The following is a 16,403-nucleotide window of genomic DNA, read 5'->3' as shown; positions in this document are numbered from 1 at the left end:
CTTGCCCTAAAACTGAGCCGAGCCTCCTGGTTCCAGCTAGGCAGGCTCCCAGCGGGCGACCCCACCGCGGCACGGTGGTCTCTCAAGCGTAAGCTGCACTCACAGCTGCGTTCTCAGGCTTAGTCCCCAGTCAGCTGAGTCACACACGGCCTCTTTCTTTCTGTGTGACAGCGTGCGGGGTCCGAGGGGCCAGGCAACACGGGTACTCAGTGCCCTGCTTAGCACTCGACTAAAACGAGTGCAGCAAAGGCTCTCGCCTTCACGTTTCACAGTGACTCGGAGAAGCAAGACCACGTTATTTTAGCACAACGTTTAAAAAAACCCACTTCTACAACATTTGACATCTTTTACTGCTTGTGTACTGTCTTAAATGTGCTTCAAATCTGCACTTTATTTATCAAAAGCAAAGGAAAGTCATGTGGAGCAAAGGCATTTTCAAGTCTGCCATTTCCCGAAATGAGCAGAATTCTAGAAACAAGCTTACCCTCAGATAAAGCCACACTCCTAGTACCGCATACAAACCCCCTAAGACGGGCAGTGTTTCCCCCGTGACACGGAGGCCGTGTAAATGCAACTTCCAACAGGCAGTGACCAGGAGGAACAGTGCTCAAGAATACCTTACAGGGTTTTAACGAGGCCGCCGCGTCCCACGTCCTTAAGCTCAGTTTATAAGTCCGCGTGCACCACATACCCTGTGATCATCCGTGTGGTCATTGACGATATGAGAACCCAAAGGTGCCTCAGAAACCTGGCATTAAAGGCTAAGCTGTAGAGAAGCCTAAAAAAGGAAGGGGAGATAAGAGTCAGCAAACACTCATTCAACACATTGCTTCAGAAGTGCGCTACGCCGAGGACACGAGCCGTGTGGGAGACGTCTGCACCCGCACCAGCAACACCCACCACCCGCCACGGTGCGTGAGCCTGCGCCGGCCAGAGCGCTCCCGGGAAGCAAGAGCAGAACTCCTCCCCCAAGTGCACACTGCAAGGCACCCGTCCACGCACTGTGGCGGGAGGCACTGCTAACGCTGCCACCACTAACACGCGCTTTCAAAACCTTCACCACTCAGCATCTGACTTGCAGTCACAATTCTGGAAACACGCACATAGAAATGACCTTAATGTTGAATAAAATCTACCAATTACCTCAACTCTGTAAAAGATGTTCTGAAGGTTGGAAACGCTTCTGCAGAACGCCACTTCCACAGGGCACTAGGGAACAGTGAGCCCCCCACCCCGCCCCCCTGCGCTCTGCAGTCCCAGTGCCACCCTCAGAGGAGCGGTGCACGGCGGGCGACCTCAGAGGCGCGGGAGTTGGCGAGGCTGAGGCGTGGTGGGCCAGGGCCAGGGCAGGAGCCAACGGGGCTTGACCCCTCCTGCTTTAAATTCCCTACAACAGCCTCGAAGCCTTAGGCTGGGGAGAACCTACGAGGTCACCCAGCTGCCCTGCTCTTCGAAGGCCAGGGCATGTTTCCACAGCGAAAAAGGAGGCTGAACTGCTTCCATTCCAAGGCCTCCCTGGCTCCAACACGTGAGGGGCAGCTCTGCGTGGAGTGTGTGTCCACCCCATGCACACATTGGGACAAAGTGGCAACACCACACGACCCACAGGCCCCAACTGGGCGGGTCTCAAAACCAAGCTGAAAAAACTTCTTAAAGTCACTGGAATAATTTTAAAATGTAACAAATGACACAGCAAGTTACAAGAGATGAATGAAACAAGCCCCGCCAAGAAAAACCCTGGCGCAATGGGGCGGGTGCGGCAGGGAAGCCACCCCCCTCCCGAAAGCCCGTGGCGGGAGACCCCGCTCACCCGACCTGGGAGTGGGCCCCAGTGTTGGTTCTCCTGCCTTTCCCAGGCTTTACACACTAGGAGGGTGACAAACGGCTACGCAGGGAACAGAGTGAGAAAAATGCATGAAAAATACGAACTTTCACCACAAGAGAGTTCTGGAGGGTAACATTTCTTGCCTCCTTTCTCTGCAGTTGAGAGATTGTCTTAAAAACGTGTTATCTAGTATATTTTTACTAACACCAAGATTCCGTCAAGTTATGCTAAACGTAAACACTACAGTCCAACACCTGCAAAGTCTGGGCAATCACACAGCGCCACAGGCGCACCCGCTCCTGCAGCCACCACCAAGGAGACAGGACACTGGCAATGCCGGCCCGCTGGCCTGGGAGGGAGGCGAGCAAAGGCTGGCACGCACGCTCACACGGGGGCCTGTGGATGAGGGTGGACATGGTGCCCCCACACCCCCTGGCATGCCTTCCCACCCCCGAGAGGCCACTGCAGGGGGACACACTGCCCGGACTGTGCTTGGACACACAACGCTCCCTGAGTGAGTCACTCAGCAGACCACTGCATGGGGCGTTGAACCTGCACCCAAGTTGCCAGGACAGGTGAGGGGCTGCCCTGTGGGCTGCCTGGCCGTGACCAGGCCGCTGCCTGCAGGGACCACCGAGGAACATGCCAGAGGCAGTGGAGAAGCTGGCCTTCCGGCCGCCTGGGAGGGCCCAGCAAGGCGTGCTGGACACCCTGCGCACAGAGGGGTCTCCGGCACCCGCCAGCTCCTTGGAGGCCCCCTGCCACACGGCCACTGTGCTGGCAACAGCAACACTCGCACCACCACTCGAGAGGAAAGCAAATTCTGAACTCCCTTCGTGACGGTAAGAACTGTACGACACATCTCAGCTGGAGGCCACTCGCTCCTGACAAACACTTTTCCCCACCAACTCGGGCCCGGACCGGACGCGAGGCTTCAGACACACGGCTGTGCTCAACGAGCGCCCCGGCCCCAGCAGCCAGCCGCCCTTCCCTGCCCCGAGGCTTCCTGGGAACGGGCCTGCACTCGGGCTTCGGGGTCAGGCAGCAGGGAGGCGACCCTGGCCTCCGGGGACTTCCCGCAGCCACCTTCCCCTGCCAGTTCCGAACACTGGCTTTCGCACAGGCCAACTGCGGGAGCCGCCGACAGCCCTCATGTAGGCCTTTCCTGGGATCCCCTGCACGTCCTAGGACATGACTAGTCACCCACACCTGCCAAGTTCTGGGAGGTCTGGAACTCACCACCAGGGACGGAGCTGAGCGTGCTGGGGCAGCCCCCGCCGAACCCCGGGCTCATGCCCCAGCGACTGTGCCAGCTCCTCCTCCACACAAACCCCGAACGGACTCGGCAGTGGCACCGCCGAGTGGGGGAACGTTAAAAAAGTCTTACCCTCACTTGAGAACATTTTTTCACTGCTTTTGAGAGAGCAAGAGGGCGGGGGGTTGGAGAAGGGAAGCAGGAATGACAGAGAAGCATCACCGGTTGTCTCCGGGACACACCCTGACCGGGATCAGAGCACAACCCAGGTGTGCGCACTGGTCGGGGATCGAACCCACAGCCTTTTGGTTACGGGTTGATGCTCCAACCAACTGAGCCACACCGACCAGGGCGAGAGAATGCCCACTTCAATATGAATCAGTAGCGCATTAAACCTACTGGTTATACCAAAAACATCAGCGATAATAAAAGCAAACAAAACCACAGGCAAAAATCCAAATGTTTCTCCCTGTAGTTAGCTACCTCCTCAGTATTTTGCTACAACACTGTAAAACTTGTTTACAATAACACGAACATTTAAACACAACCGTGCAGCACAGTGGATGGTTACTTCTCCCCACAGAATCCGCCTGCACAACCCTTCTATCCCGAAGGATGATGGGACTCCCATGGCAGGGCAGGCGGGAGGTGCACGCCTGTGTGCACCTCGGGGATCAACAGAGGGCGCACACGAGCAGGCTGCCTCGTCCCACGTATTTCTGGCGGAAAAATCAAGCACTCCCTGTGATAAAGCTGGAGACTGTAGGCGAACGGTACTGCCAACCGCTCTGACCCCAAAACACTGCCTTCCAAGTTCTGCTTCAAAGTTTTCAGACGCCAGAACAAGAGAGCCGAGCCTCCAAGGGCAGGCCCACCTACCCGGCCCCCTAGGTGTGAACGCCACCCCCACAGCGGGCACTGCATGGGGCCGTGGGGAGAAGCCCCAGCCCCCAGACTCAGGAAAGCTTCCGAAAGGCAGTGGCCGTGGCTCGAACCTGCAGACTGGTCGGCCGAGAAGGGTGGCGAGAGGAGGGCGGTGCGTCTTGGACAGAGACTAGAGCGGAAGGAAGGGGAGAGGCAGGGGGTTGCACCTGGGATCCAGGAAGCCCCTGCACCCCGTGGCCACATGTCACGAGAGAGGCACCCCAGTGCCAGGGAGCATCCCCCAAATGCCAGGGGGATGCCTGGGCAACGTTGAAGCAAGACGGACAGAATCAGGGTGACACTGTTTGACACTCCGGTCTGGCAAACCCTGACACACAGTGCAGCACTCCCCGTCTGGTGCCCAAGGGCAGGCAGAACAACGTGGGCAGGGCCACGGTCACACGGACTGCCCATCACACGGACCGCCCAGCTGGTGGGACGTGGCGAGCGGAACCAAGGAACAGGGCGTGCACTCCAATCTAACCGGAGCACAGCAGCCCTGGTTCGCCAGCGACTTCCTAAAAGATGGGCCAGCAGGACCCTGGCTCGAGGAAAGAGGCCGGCCAGGCCTGGGCAGCACACAGGGTCTGAGAACAGGCCCCACAGCCGCTGGGCTGGGTGCGGAGCTCGACAGGGGCCGAAGACCCTCACAGGAGCGAGACTGCCCAGAGTGCCTGCGGGGCAGGAAGGCACTAGGACAGGGAGCAGAGAGGGAAGTCGACCATGTTCAGGACACACGGACACACAGACCAAGGCCAGCACAGGAAGCCTCGGAGGCGCCCAGAGTCAGGGCAGAGTCACCAGCACGGGGTCTGTGGAGGGGCCAGGCGTACAAGAGGGAGCCAGGGACTTGGGGGCAAGGCTGAGCAGCGAGCTGCCGGTGGCCTGGGGGCGTCCCCATGGACAAACTGGTGGACCTTTCAGTGAAGAGCGAAGCTACCGAGCACAGCAGCGTGAACAGTAACCACCACTCGTTCTTACTCCTCCCTCTTCCTGACAGGGGAGGGGCGACTGTTCCCTGTCCTCTCTCCTCCTTCCCTTACCTGAACAGGTGCCTTGGAAACTGCTCTGTGTCCCTTCACACAGCCCGACAGTCCACACGGAATGCACCACACTGCAAAGCCCCACCGGAAATGGGAGGGGCTGGATGGAGCCTGGGGGGATCACAGGGCGAGGCACCAGCCTATATGGCCGCCTGTTTCAGTCACCTTTTCCAAAGACTTGGAAGCGGTCGGAACCCTTTAAACACGGAAGGAGGCCTGTCTGCTATGTCGTGACCCCTGAAAACACTCTGGACACTAAACCCTGGCATGCCTACCGCCCCTGGAGTGCATCCTGCAGGGAGCAGGTGCCGGGCCCAGCAGCCCAGAGCAGGTGGCCACCGACCACAGCAGAGACGGGTGCCCCCCAGGTCCCCAGCCTGCTCTCTCTCACCCAGTGGCCTGAGAGCTCCCCGCCCAGGAGGACCTCTGCCTCGGCACCCGACCTCCTCCATGGTGACGAACACCAGTGGCCTGGACAGCGCCTCGTGGAGGCCGCCCTCAGGTAAAGAGGCAGCTTCGGCCAACGAGGGCCCCCCACAGCGCACGTCAGAGGACAAAGCAGCAGCCCTCACCACCCTGTGGGCGAGCAGTTCTCAGAAGCAGCCTCAGTCAGTGGGCACAGTGCAAGGCCTGCTGCCACCAGGGCCATCCGGCAGCCCCTCCTCCGTCCCCCAGCTCCCGGCGGACCTGCAGTCACCCTGTGCTACGCTCTGTATGTGTTTTTCTGTTAAACTCCTAAGAAACTGCTAAACTGTCACTTGAAACAGGGAAAAATGCTGAAGGTGACGTCAGGCACGGGCATTTGCAGACCTCAATGGGGACCAGCAGGGTACACGGCCCGGGTGCTCAGACAACAGAGCAGAGACTACGGAATGGGCCTAGAGAGGCACAACGCCATTGGCTGTCACCGCAGGTGCCCTCCTGGCTTCCAGACCCCTCCGTGCCTGAGACGCAGCAGAGGCTGGCCGCCTCCGCCTGCTCCCACGTCCCAGGGCACCTCAGAGCTCACGGGTGGGGCTCGCAGGTTCGGGAGAGAAACCTGACTTGTTCTCCACGAAACGCTCAGGCAGAAGCGGCCCTGGGTCCTGCCCCACGGACGCAGACTGGAAAGCAGAGTACAGGCGGGGGACGAGGACCCCACGGCCGGGCACGTGCCTGACGCGGGGCACCATCATGCGCTGTTGCACCAGAAGCGTGTGGCAGACGCAGGCCATGAGCGTGAAGGCCTCCTCGCTGGCCGAGTCCCGCCACACCAGGCTGAGCAGTGCGTTCGTCTGCGGCTTCGTGTCCAGCTTCCTCAGACACTCCTCCGCTATGTAGGGCAACGACAGCCGTCCGTCCGCCTGAAACACACCGGGAGCGGCCGCGGGTTAGGGGTGCTCTGTGGGGGCTCGCCTGTCCACCACACCCACGGAGGGTCTCCTTTTTCCTCCAGCCAAAGCGCAGGGCAGGCATCACCCCAAACTCCCCAGGCCACAGCGCAGTGTCCCCCCCACAGAAACCTAAGATCTAGAGTGGGCAGCAGCTGCACCCAGTGTGCCACCACATGGCCAGTGGCTGCGGTGTCCCCACTTTGAGAGAAGCTCGTCCCCTATTTTTAGAGCGTGCCGCACTAAACTTGTGTCTGTGAGAGCACTTCATGACTGAAGAATTCCCACTGCAAATTGTCCCGAGTGGTCGTTTAAGCAGAGTGGGCTATCACAGAACATTTAAAACAATTAAATGAACTACATAAACCTGTTATTTCATATCTTAATTCTCTAGAAGATCTGATTCACTGAATAAAACCTGAGCTAATGCTCTACAGTTTGCTGATTTGGGACACTAATCAAAGACACACGCATTTTCACGTGTGGCTGTGCACATGCACACAAGTAAACACAAAGAGACACAGGAAACTGCACTGTTTGAAAACTGGGATAACATACTTATGTAACTTGCAATCGCCTACCAACGAAACATTGTTCTAGAGACTAAAGCGACACATTCCAGCTGGCAAACTAGACTCTGGAGGAGATGCACAGAACGAGACACGTCGGGACCGCAGTCCGGGCTGCGCATGGACAGTGAATTCCCGTGGACGTCAACACCCCTCCCGCCGCCCTGTGGAACACCACAGGTGTGAGCACAGCAGGGGAGCCAAGCTCCCGGTCACAATCCGCGCCCCATCTGTGTCCCCAGAGGGGAAGGCCCCAGTCTCTGCCTCAGCCCCTCCTTCACACAGATAGCAGGTACACGGGGGACTGCAGACACCCCGTAACTCCACAGATCCTCAAGGCCACTGAGTGTTCAAACCTGTCTTCTAGAATGAAGGCTCTATTCACACCCGGCCGCAGGGCACCAGTTCTCTCGTGACCCCACATTGCAGCCCGCTTCTGGGGCTGCAGAGTCAGGGTGTGGCCAGAGCCGCTCCCCGAAGCAAGCCCACGCCCTCCCACCCCACCCCACCCTGAGGACTGACTTCCCTGGAAACCTGGCCCCCAAGCCCTGCACCCCTCCCGAGATGAGACCCCACAGTAACCGAAGAAGAGATCACTGAGAACCTACTAAAGCCGTTCCAGGTGTGAGAGAGCAGAAGAGCACACCACTTCAGTGAGACAGACACACGCTGTGTGTGTGTGTGTGTGTACAATGCACGGCATTTTCCCCTGAAAACACACGGCAGGGAGCGGGGTACAGAGGGGATAAGTGGCAATGGAAAAGGAACCACGAAGAAGACCGGAAGGAAGTCCCACGAAGAGAAAGCCCAGAACACACCCAGGAACTGACGCCAGGGACGAAACGGGAGACGATGGCAGCAGCGCATTTCTGGTTCCTCGTAAAACAAACCCCAACACTGGCCGTCTGCAGCGCTGGCAAAGAACGACCAGAAGACACTGCCTGGCGCTCACCAGGTAAGGCAAGAAAGGAACCCAGCTGCCTCCCCTCACAGGGGCTGCCACTGGAGGGGGGTGGCGCTGGGGGGCCGGCCTCATCCCAGAATGAGGACTGAATGAGGGACCGCACTGCCCACAGCCACCGCTGCACGCTGCACGTCCCCTGAAGGGGTGAGCTGCGCGGACGAGCACGGTCACCAAGAGCTCTCTGGAAACAGACGCCTGGCCGAGGGCGGGGAAGGGCCCGCTCACCAAGCCGGCTCCCACCCAGGATGAGGTCCCTGGCCATGACCTGACATGCCGAACCACCCCATTCTGCACGGAAACCAGGCGCCACGCCGCATCGCGTGCCCCCAAACACGCATGTGGCCTTCTTGTCACCAGGTGGGGACCTCTGGGGAAGGGGGGAAGGGAGGAGGGCCATGGGGGCAGCGCTCCACGCACCACCCCCAACAGCCAGGGACCGCTGGGAGCCCAACGGTGCTGTGGGGGCGGCTCCGGCCCGAGCTCACCGGCGCGCCCCTCTGCTGCTCCGCCTCGGCACTGTCGTCCTCGGAGTCGCTGGCCGAGTCCTGACCGCTGGAACGGGCGGGCGCCACCGGCAGCTGGGACAGGAAAGTCTGCAGCACACGCAGGTACACCAGCAGGCCTTCCTCAGAGAGGGTCCCTTTGGGAAACAGTCGATGACAGCAGTTTGTTACTGGCAATCCGACAGGCTGCAAAACCGCCGTCCCTGTCTTATGCTTGGACTGGCGTGGCTGACCGGCACCTACTGCGATGCCGACGCGTGGGCTGCGGTGTCGCAGGGGTGGGGGCTGTGACCCAGGGCATCTGACGTTTGGAACACAGGGGGAGACAACCTCGAATGCACACCTGCTCCCCCACTCGGTGCTGAAGTCCTGAGCCCGTGTGGCCTTAGGACAAGTGTCTACTCCTGACGCCAGTACAGGTCAGCACTCTCCACAGGGGCCCGTCCAGGACAGCTCGGTGGCCTCGGCACCCTCCCAGGAAAGTCCCACAACCTCGATCCCACGACAGCAACCCTGCCGGGCGCTGCCCCTCCGGACAGACCTGTGCCGTGCCCCACACGGGGCTCGGGAGGACCTGTCTGGCGTTCGTACCCAGGCAGCTTTCACCAACAGTTAAGACAACGTAGAAAAGCCAGGGCGCGCCCCCGTGGGGCCTGGAGCGCCCACTCTCCGCCGACAGCAGCGCCTCCAGGAAGGGCTCGAAAGGGAAGGCAGCCTGGGCGTCAGCCAGCGCGGGCAGCACGAAGTGGAAAACCTGCTCGGAGAGAGGTGCCGCCAAGCACTCCTCGGTGAAGGCCGTGAACACCTGCCGCCTGGAAGGGAAAACACAGGCTGCTCACCAAATCCTCGGTTGAAGTAATCGAAGCTCAGCACCCGGTATCAAGCAGAGCGCCCAGAGTGAGCTGCACGCGTGGGGACACACAGCCACGTCCCTGCCTCTGCGGGCCACGGGGAAGCCGGGAAAGAGGCAGGTCTTCAGGACTGTGAATCTATGCTAGGGTGCAGGCCGGATGGACAAAGGACGTTTTCCTTTAAACGGAGTCACATTAAGGAACTAAAAATTCGACGCTCGGGTCTGTTATTTTAGATAGCGTCCTGCGTCCAAGTCAAAGCGACGGACAGGGATCCGGAAACCACAAAGCAAAGCAATCACCCCGCTCACCTGGCGCCCTCTGGACAGGAGGCGTAAGTAAAGTGCAGTGGTTTCAGAACATTCTCTAGCAACGCCTTTGCAATGGGAACTCGAGATAAATCGGAATATTCAATACTTGATGGAAGCCTGCTGTTGATTAACAAGTAGAGAGATCTGTAATACCCTAAAGGGAAGGAAAAAACACACATATAAATTGGGCGCCTTTTCTTATAATGAGGCACAAAACACGTCCATTTTAAAATGCTTTTTATACAACTCTTATCGGCTCAAATTTAAGTGAATTCTTTAAATTTTTATTTAAAAAAAAAGTCCCAAATATAAAGCAGCCTGAAATGGTTGGTAAACCCCATTTTCCCGTCACCGAGCACCCACCATCACCAGCCACAGGCAGTCAGCCCCCCCTCCAAGGGGTGCAAATCCAAGACTTCACTGTCCCAGTGTACTGTCAAAGGTACCTTTACTTTAAAATATATTTTATTGATGCTATTGCAGTTGTCCCAATTTCCCCCCTTTGCCCCCTTCTACCCAGTACCCACCTCCCAGCAGCATTCTCCCTTCCCGTTAGTTCACGTCCACGGGTCATACATGTAAGTTCTTTGGCTTCTACATTTACTGTACTGTTCTTAACCTCCGCCTGTCCATTTTGTACCTACTGCTTGTGCTCCCTAGTCCCTGCGCCTTCTTCCCCATTTCCCCTTCCCCGCTGATAACCCTCCATGTGTTCTCCTTATTTATGATTCTGTTCCTGTTCTGGCCATATGCAAAGTTTTTTAGATTCAACTGTTGATATTTATGTACTGATTGCCATTTTTAAATTTTATTGATTAAGCCATTATAGTTGTCCTATTTCCCCCTTCATTCCCCTCCACCCTGCACACTCTCTCCCCCACCATCCCCCCCGTAGTTTATGTCCACGTGTCACAAGTTCTTTGGATTCTGTATTTCCCCTACTACTCTTGCCCTCCCCCCTATTTTCTACCTATCATCTATGCTACTTATTCTCTGTACCTTCTCCCCCCTTCTCCTCCTCCCACTCCCCTGCTGCTCGCCCTCCATGTGATCCTCATTTCTATGGTTCCACTCCTGATCTAGCTGTCCTCTTGGGTTGCTTTGGTTTTAGGTGTGGTTGGTAATAACTGTGAGTTTGCTGTCCTTTCACTGTTCATATTTTTGATCTTCTTCTTCTTAGATAAGTCCCTTTAACATTTCATAGAATAAGGGCTTGGTAATGATGAACTCCTTGAACTTGACCTTATCTGAGAAGCACTTTATCTGTCCTTCCATTCTAAATGAAAGCTTTGCTGCATAGAGCAATCTTGGCTGTAGGTCTTTAGATTTAATGACTTGGAATACTTCTTTCCAGCCCCTTCTTGACTGTAAGGTCTCTTTTGAGAAATCAGCGACAGTCTGATGGGAACTCCTTTGTAGATGACTGTCCCCTTATCTCTTGTTGCTTCCAGGATTCTCTCCTTCATTTTAGTCTTGGCTAATGTAATTATGATGTGCCTTGGTGTGTTCCTCCTTGGGTCCAACTTCTTTGGGACTCTCTGAGCTTCCTGGATTTCCTGGAAGTCTATTTCCTTTGCCAGACTGGGGAAGTTCTCCTTTATTATTTGTTCAAATACGTTTTCCACTCATGATTGTTTCTTTCCCCCTTCTGGTACCCCTATAATCCAGATGTTGGAACGTTTAAAGATGTCCTGGAGGTTCCTAAGCCTCTCCTCCTTTTTTGGAATTCTTGTTTCTTCCTTCTTTTCTGTCTGGTCATTTTTTTCTCCCTTCTGGTCCACTCCCTTGATTTGAGTCCCAGTTTCCTTTCCATCACTATTGGTTTCCTGCGCATTTCCCTTCATTTCACTCAGTTTAGCCTTCATTTGTTCCTCTAATTTGTGACTAAAATCAACCAATTCTGTGAACATCCTGATCACCAGTATTTTGAACTGTGCATCTGATAGATTGGCTATTTCTTGGTCACTTAAGAGTTATTGGCTCTGGGGCTTTGAGTTCTTTTTGAGTCATAATGTTTTGGTCTGTTCACATCTGTTACGTATGAGGGGCAGAGCCCTAAGTGTTCTCCAGAGCAGGGCAACTCAGTCACTAGGTTGTGATGCTGTATGTGGGGGCGGGGCCCAAGAGGGGCAATGGCAGTCCCCTCTGCTGCTTCCCTCTGCTGCTGCCTGTGTGGTCCGTCTCACTGCTCGCTCCTTTGCCTGGTTTATCTGCACGTGAATGTGTGACCACAGTCAGCCTGCCGCCTTGCACCCTCACTGGGTCTGCCCGTCACAACCCCACACCTCACATCTGCCAACCGCTGCCCGTGTACCTGGGTCGGTCTGGCCAAGTTTTCCCTCGCAACCCTGCACCACCAGTCTCTGGCTCCGCCCCTCTTACTGGTCTGGCTGACCAGTTCATTGCCGTCAGACTTCCGTACAGTTCAATTTTCTGTGTTTCGGTTGCGTTTTTGTTACTAAAACTTTGTTGTCTTTAAACCTGGTTGTGTGAGGAGGCACAGTGTTTACACCTCCACCTCCACCTTGGCCAGAAGTCCCTGATTGTCATTTTAACGTTCACAGTTTTGATCTTTTTTCCTAAACAAATCCCTTTAACATTCCATGTAATAATGGTTTGGTGATGATGGACTCCTTTAACTTGACCTTGTCTGGCAAACACTTTATCTGCCCTTCCATTCTAAATGATAGCTTTGCTGGGTAGAGTCATCTCAGATATAGGTCCTTGCCTTTCATGACTTCAAATACTTCTTTCCAGCCCCTTCTTGCCTGCAAGGTTTCTTTTGAGAGATCAGCTGACAGTCTGACGGACACTCCCTTGTAGGTGACTGTCTCCTTTCCTCTCGCTGCTTTAAGATTCTTTCTTTATTTTTAATCTTTGGCATTTTAATTATGATGTGTCTTGGTGTGGTCCTGTTTGGGTCCAGCCTGTTTGGGACTCTCAGTGCTTCCTGGACTTGTAGGTCTATTTCCTTCACCAAATTAAGGACATTTCTTTCATTATTTTTTCAAATAAGTTTTGAATTTCTTGCTCTTCCTCTTCTCCTTCTGGCAGCCCTATGATTCAAATGTCGGTATGTTTGGTGATTTCCCAGAGAGTCCTTATACTATCCTTGTTTTTTTTTTTTTTAATACTTTTTTCTTCCTGCTGTTCTGACTCAACGCTTTTTCCTTCCTTGCGTCCTAAATCGTTGATTTGAATCCCGGCTTCATCCCCTCCACCGTCGGCGCCCTGGGGGTTTGTCTGTCTCACTTCATGTAACCTTGGTTTCTGCCTGGGTTGTTTCGTGGGGTTGCAGGACCCCGTGAGTTCTCTGAGCATCCTGACGGCCAGTGCTATGAACTCCGCATCTGATAGGTTGCTTGTCTCCGTTTCGTTTAGTTGTTCCTGGGGTGTGGTCCTCTTCTTTCAGGTGGGCCATGTTTCCTTGTCTCCTCATTCTGGCAGCCTCCCCGTGTGTTTCTTTTTTCTTTCTTTCTTTTTTTAAAGATTTTATTTATGTATCTTTAGAGGGGAAGGGAAGGAGAGAAATATCAATGTATGGTTGCCTCTCGTGAGTCCCCTGCTGGGAACTGGCCCGCAACCCAGGCATGTGCCCTGACTGGGAATCAAACCGCGATCCTGTGGTTCACAGGCCCGCGCTCAATCCACTGAGCTACACCAGCCAGGGCCCGTGTTTCTGTGTGTTTGGTGGGGCTGCTTTCACTCCCTGTCTCAGTGGGACGGTCTGTCATAGAAGAGTGGACCTGCAAATTGTGTGGGGTGGAGCCTTAGGTGATCGCCAGGGTGGGGCAACCCACTTCACCACTTTGCGGCCCTATGTGGCGCGAGGGCTCAGAGAGGGGACAATGCCACTGCCCGGAGGCTGGAGGTGTGCCTGGCATTCGCCCTCTTTCTAGCCACCTCACTGTCTCCCCGGATGTGCCTGGCGCCCCCCCAGGTGTGACACTGGTGGTGAACCCAGAGGGGTGGGTCTGCCCAAGCCCTAAGTCCATGCGGGCCCTTTACGTGGGGCCTCCTAACAACCTTTTCATGGCCAGAAGTTATGGGGATTTATCTTCCTGGATCTGACACCCAGGACTGTGAGGTCTGACCTGGGACCCTTTGCTCCCAAGGTGTGTCTCCTGATCCATGTCTACCACACGTGAACATGGGACTGCCTGTTCCGTTGCCACCAGGTGCCACACCCAGTTTCCGAGCTACTCTGCCCATCTCTGCCCCTCCTACCCATCTGGATGAATGTGGCTTCTTTAAATCCTTGGTTGTCAGACTTCCACCGAGCTTGATTTGCTAATGGTTCTGGGTGCTGTTTTGAAGTCCAGCTGTAATTTGTTTTCTGTAGTTGTGCAAGGTGGCAAAGTGTGTTTACTTATGCCTCCATCTTGACCGGAAGTCTCCAGAACTTCCTAGAAATCCCATGATCAGAACTAAAATACATTAATAGTAATTCCTTAATACCATAAACATCTAGTCAGTGTGCAAGTCTCCCATCATCTCATGTTATGAGTCTTATTAAACTAGTTGCTTGAGTCAGGATCCAAATAAGGCCCAGGTACTGGGATGTTAAAAATCGCCTCAGAAGCATCCTCCGAGCCACTGTTCTGTGGTTTTTGCTGACCCGGGACTCATACACCCCGATGTGCTCCAACCCAGGGCACTGCATCCTTTCTCTGTGCAGCAAGCAACCTGAGGCGGCCCCTGGAACCCTGAAGTCACCGGCTCCTCTGTCTTCTGATGGGCCCAGAGGGCAGGCCCAGCCCCGAGCTGGGCAGGGCAGCAGCCTTGTATCCAGGACTTGTAACCCCTCCAGAGGAGGGTCTCCCTCTGCAGACCGCAGCATGGGAACTGGGGAGCCCAACTGTTTCAAGGGCAACGTCCGTGTCAGCAGGAGCAATGCCTTCCGTGACCGCCTTACACCTCCAGTGGGCTCTGCATGTGCAGGGGGCAGACGACTCCAGTAACACCAACCACCCAGATCGTTTGGTCTCTGAGGCACAGACGCCCCTTCCTAATGAAGTGGCGAGAAGACACTTCGGTTGCAGCCGAGAGCCCCCCCGAGACTGTCGACACACACCGCTGGTGCCGTGGGCAGCCATTACCTGCCTGCTTCGCTCCTGAGGACAGCCCGACCCACTGCACACTGGTGTTCCGACCACTACGTGGTGCCTGCTGCACCCTCCGCTGTGAGGCCCAACGTCAGCCACTCACCTCTGACCCCTTACACAGTGACTAGCAGTGGAACGCAAGAGGGTAAGTACAAAAAGTTTCTAAAGGTGTCGCCGCCCTCTTCACAGTCACGTGAAGAGGTACATAGGAGCAGAGTGCGTGGAGCACGACTAGGGTGTCGGGCTCTGCTGCAGGTGTGACAGTGCCCCATGAGCTCACCCACGCGAGGCCCGCTGACAGCACAGACCAGAGCAGGCAGCCTGCAGGACTCCTGCAGACGAATGTCAGGAGCCCCTACCAAAAGCAGCTCAGAAATGGCTGCAGCACAGAACATGCTAGAAGCAGCAGCTTCAGGGCAGGCTTCTGAAGCATTTCCAATTCCCAGACACATTTCAAACTAATGCATATTTCAGTTACCTTTTTACGTCTAGAAAACGAGAAAAGTAAAAATTCTAATCGAACAGTTGGCCTTAAATCAATATACTTGGTACATCAATTAACACACTGGACAACTTCTGTGATAACCGATTTGTTTTTAAAAGACCAAATTCCAATTTGTTTCTAATTAATTCCCTACTCTTGCACAGAGTTAAGTAGCGTTCCTTTCATTAAAACCTAAGCCGGATGCTAAGACTGGGATGTGTGAGATGTCCCTTTATTCCCTACAGGTCTAGGCAGAGGGTTCACTGGGCTAGACTCCCCTAGACCAGCCAGCCCCCTTAGAGGAAACAAAAACCCACTCACTCCTGTTTTTCCCAGAAGCACCTGGGGTCCATTCTGTGCGTGAGCCTGAGGACACTTGTTTCTAGTGTGATAGGCACCCCGAAGCCCTGAGGGTTCTGACTTTCTGCCTCGGAGAACACTGGGGGGGGTCAGAATCCTAAGTGTTTTGTTTTATTATGTTTAATTTATCATAAATGTTCTAAAATCACACGGATCTCCCCACCCGTCTCCAAACAGAGCCACTGGCGTGTCCTCAGTGGTTTTTCAGACCCAGGCGATCACGTGCTACGCAGCGCAGCCCCTCGCGAAGGTGTTCTAACGCTGGGCGGGGAAGGGAAAGCCAATGGACTACGTGTTGGGCCGTCCAAGAAGTCCGTGTGGTTGTTTTCGTACGACGGCTCTAGTTGCACTTAGCTGTCTTCAACTTCACTCAAAACCATTTTGTTAGGTCGTATTTCGACAGCTGTCCTACCAGCGTGCATTAGAAAAAACTTATCGAAATTGAAATTTTGTGTAGTTATCTTAATATTGAAGACAGAAGAAAATACTCAACTTTTTGAGCACATTATGCTTTATCATTTCAAGAAAGGTAAAAATGCAAATGTTAGAAAAGATTTTTGCAGTGTATGGAAAAGGTGCTGTGACTGACCGAGTGTGTCAAAAGTGGTTTGCAAAGTTTCATGCTGGAGATTCCTCACTGGACGATGCTCCTCCACGGTCAGCAAGACCAGGTGAAGTCGACAGCGATTGAATCGAGACACTCATTGAGAACAATCAGCGTTCTACCACGCGGGAGACAGCCGACACACTCAAAATATCCTGATCAATCAAGTTCCTGGTGAACACGAAAGATGCGTCTTTATTTATGGGAAAAACCACACGGACCTTTTGGCCAGCCC

The 16,403-nt window shown here is 54.8% G+C and overlaps 1 protein-coding gene across 3 annotated transcripts in view; it reads right to left on the bottom strand.

The window, feature by feature from the left end:
- Positions 1–16,403, bottom strand: part of UBE3C (ubiquitin protein ligase E3C) — a 74,953-nt gene that overhangs the window by 38,258 nt on the left and 20,292 nt on the right. For 2 of the 3 annotated variants that reach the window (XM_037049512.1, XM_037049513.1), the window contains exons 7-11: positions 9,616–9,769; positions 9,045–9,265; positions 8,436–8,590; positions 6,203–6,390; positions 692–778 (exon numbers count right to left, since the gene is read on the bottom strand). In XM_037049512.1, coding sequence (XP_036905407.1) covers positions 692–778; positions 6,203–6,390; positions 8,436–8,590; positions 9,045–9,265; positions 9,616–9,769 — 805 coding nt within the window. The remainder of the gene's footprint in view (positions 1–691; positions 779–6,202; positions 6,391–8,435; positions 8,591–9,044; positions 9,266–9,615; positions 9,770–16,403) is intronic. The other variant, XM_037049514.1, reaches the window with a different exon arrangement.

The sequence above is a fragment of the Sturnira hondurensis genome, unplaced genomic scaffold, assembly GCF_014824575.4.
Source record: "Sturnira hondurensis isolate 20B ecotype Veracruz unplaced genomic scaffold, ASM1482457v3 Scaffold0006496, whole genome shotgun sequence".
NCBI lineage: Eukaryota > Metazoa > Chordata > Mammalia > Chiroptera > Phyllostomidae > Sturnira > Sturnira hondurensis.
Note: the sequence above shows the minus strand (reverse complement) of the source record. Positions and strands in the feature narration are given on the sequence as shown.